The sequence below is a fragment of the Bos javanicus genome, chromosome 5 (genome assembly GCF_032452875.1).
Source record: "Bos javanicus breed banteng chromosome 5, ARS-OSU_banteng_1.0, whole genome shotgun sequence".
Classification (NCBI taxonomy): domain Eukaryota; kingdom Metazoa; phylum Chordata; class Mammalia; order Artiodactyla; family Bovidae; genus Bos; species Bos javanicus.
Window position 1 is genome coordinate 31,760,484 of NC_083872.1, and position 3,193 is coordinate 31,763,676.

The following is a 3,193-nucleotide window of genomic DNA, read 5'->3' on the forward strand; positions in this document are numbered from 1 at the left end:
TGTGCTGGGTCTTTGCTGTGGCCCCTAGGCTCATGGAGGTGTGCAAAATTTCTCTAGCTGAGGTGGCCGTGGGTGTATTTAGTTGCCCCACACAGGCTTCTCTTACTGCCCTCCAAAGGCTTCTTGAGGGGCCTGGTTTCATGGGCTCTAGAGTGTGCAGGCTCAGTAGCTGTAGCTCATTGACTTAGTTGCTCCTCTGTATGTGGGATCTTAGTTCCCTGACCAGGGATTGAACCTATGTCCCCTGCATTGCAAGGCAGATTCTTTATGACTGGATCACCACAGACGTTCTTGCACATGTCTTTTTGAGTTAGTATTTTCATTTCCTTTGGCTCTATTCCCAGAAGTGGAGTTGCTGGGACATTTGGTGGATCTATTTTTCACTTTTTGAGAATTCCTCTATATGGTTTTTGAGAAAATTTTCTTGTGTAGTGACTGGGTCATCTGTGGATGGATGCCATCAATTCTCCATCTTGCTTGACTAGGGAAGGGCACAAGGGTCAGAGGAACTAAGACTTCCATTTGGGAAAAGAATTCATGCTGAGATATCTTAGAAATGAAGCTCTCTATCTCCTCTTTTTTGCCATGACTTTTCCTCTTATTATGAGGAGGCAGTAGAGTCTGGCTTAGAAGGTGAGCCTGGGCTTCCTGGCCAGCATCCTCCTAAGAGCCGCCTTCACCTCCTGGTTCTTCAGACTGTAGATAAGGGGGTTCAGTAGTGGGGTCACCACACTGTACTGCACAGATAGCACTTGCTCCAGGGCTGAGCCAGAAGCTGGAGTCATGTACCTTGAAGGGAATTGTGCAAAGGAATAAAATGAGCTCAGGACAACAGATACTTGGCTGTAGGCAGCCAGGGTCCATCCCATCCCAGACTCTGCAAAGAGGGTCCTCTGGGTTGAATTAGCTATCACTGGTAGAAGCATCTAGAAATGACTGTATTATCATGAGAAGTCAGTCATTTCTGCCTTCAAATACCTCCATACATGAGTGATCTTATGCTGAACATTATAGGAGCTGCCCTAAGGAGAAAAAGGAAGTTCTGCAGTATACAAAGTGCTCCAGGTTAGAATAGAACTAAAAATGATTTCACACATTTTTATAGTACTTCATACTTTTCAAAGTGTTGAGAATATGAAGAATGTTTTCTCTTCTTTTTTTTAAATATATACAACTGTATGTTCCCATCTTGTCATGATTGCTCCTTACAAAACTATATGCTAGTCCAATAATGCTGTCATTTTCCCCAACATTTATGGCTCTTGAATTACCCCCGAATGACAGCACATTTTTTTTCTAACGCTCAGTGGAACAAACATTTGTCTGTTTTAGCACATTTAGCACCTTTGGCTTAGAAAAGAAGCCAAGACCTGTAAATAAAGTGAAAGATAAAACTGTGTTTAGCACGATATGAATGCTAAATGATTATGAATCCAATAATGGTAAGACTAATTGTGCAAATCCATCTCCAGATTCACTAGTAGAGAGCACAGGCCACTAGTGACTCTATTTCCTGAGAAGCAAGGGCTCATCGACTAGAGCTGTTTATGTTTGAGAGAAAGGTGGTAGAAAAGAGCTTGAGGTTTTCAAGCCAGTGAGACTCAGTTTATATTTTGCCTCCATTCTTAGCTTGTTCAGGCAACTTTGATAAAGCACCTGGTTACTCCTGAAACTCAGTTTTTTTAAATCAGAAATTGAGCTTAATAACATTTATCTTGTGGTATGACACATACTAAAATTGATCTTGATTGTGCAAAGCAGTCGTTGTAAGTAGCTGCCTAATTAATAGTTATAGGACAAATAAGCTTTGGATCATCATCTTTCAGTAGGAAAGAGAAATGGCATCTGTTTCAAATACAATATATTATATATATATTTTATCGAACTCTGAATAAAAGCCTACTAAGGTCTCTCTGATTCCCTTCCAAAACTCCCAAAACATAGGTTAATGAAATTAGGAAATCCTTTAGTCCTTGTATAAGCTTATTTTTCAGAGTTAGACAACTGAGGTCTCGGAAAGAAAATAAATTTTTAATACTCCACACAGCAGAGCCAGAACTAGAACTCAGGACTTCTGAATTCTTGTGCAGTTCTTTTCTTACTACTTTGCAGTGCTCTGTTCTACAGATCACCATTAATTTCAAGTGAAAAATATCCCACTTCCACATTCTGGAGGTATAGCAATGACATACCTGAAAACTCCTGAGCCATAAAAAATGGTGACCACAAGAAAATGAGATGAACAGGTAGAGAAGATCTTATTCTGACCTGAGGCAGAGTTGATCCCCAAGGCTGTCATGATGATATGGGTGTAGGATCCCAGGAGTAGGACAAGGGTCCCAAGGCCCAGGACCACCATGGTGGTCAGGATGGAGGCAACGCTCATGTAGGGGTCAGAACAGGCTAACAGGAGCACTGGAGGAAACTCACAGGCAAAACTGCGGATGAGGTTGGGACCACAGAAATGCTGCTGAGCCAGGAGGATGGTGTTAAGCAGGCCAGTTCCCATTCCTATGGCCCAGGAGGCTCCCGCAAGGCCAGCACACACCTTCTTGTTCATGGTCACCACATATGACAGCGGGCGGCACACAGCCTGGTACTGGTCATAGGCCATGACTGAAAGGAGGCAAGCTTCAGTGGCCCCAGAAAATATGACCAAAGAGATCTGGGTGAAACATTCAAGGAAGGATATAGTCTTCCACTTGGAAAGTAGGTTCTCTAGCAGCTTAGGCACAATGACTGAGGAATAGAAAGCATCCAGGAAGGAGAGGTGACTGAGGAAGAAGTACATAGGGGTATGGAGGTGGGAGTCAGTCCTGATCACCAGCAGCATCAGCAGGTTCCCTGTGAGGGTCAGGAGGTAAACCACCAGGAATGTTACAAAGAGTACTGCCTGGATCTGAGGGTTGTTGGATAGTCCTTGGAGAACAAACACAGTGACTCTGGTTGTGTTGCCAACCTCCATGGAGCATTAGAGATTCCCTTCAGAGGCACAAGAACAGAAAAGAATGGTCCAGTGTGCTATGAGTCTCAGAGAATGTCTGGAGATGAGATGCTATGAATAAAGCTTCAGGGCTGACCCAGGATGGATTGTGTAGCAGAGGCAACCTTGCCATGACAGACCTCATCAACACTTTCCAGCTCAGGGCAGTAATCTATTGGCTAAGGTGGAGGTGTAAAATGGGAAAGAAAT

General features: G+C 43.4%; 1 protein-coding gene across 1 annotated transcript; it reads right to left on the reverse strand.

Annotated features, from left to right (window-relative positions):
* Positions 1-626: 626 nt before the first annotated feature.
* LOC133248660 (olfactory receptor 8S1-like) lies at positions 627-2,965 on the reverse strand. The gene is made up of 2 exons (XM_061419029.1): positions 2,193-2,965; positions 627-789 (listed from the first exon to the last, which is right to left on the reverse strand). Exons 1-2 carry the CDS (start codon positions 2,963-2,965, stop codon positions 627-629), a joined length of 936 nt encoding a protein of 311 aa, XP_061275013.1.
* Positions 2,966-3,193: the final 228 nt, after the last annotated feature.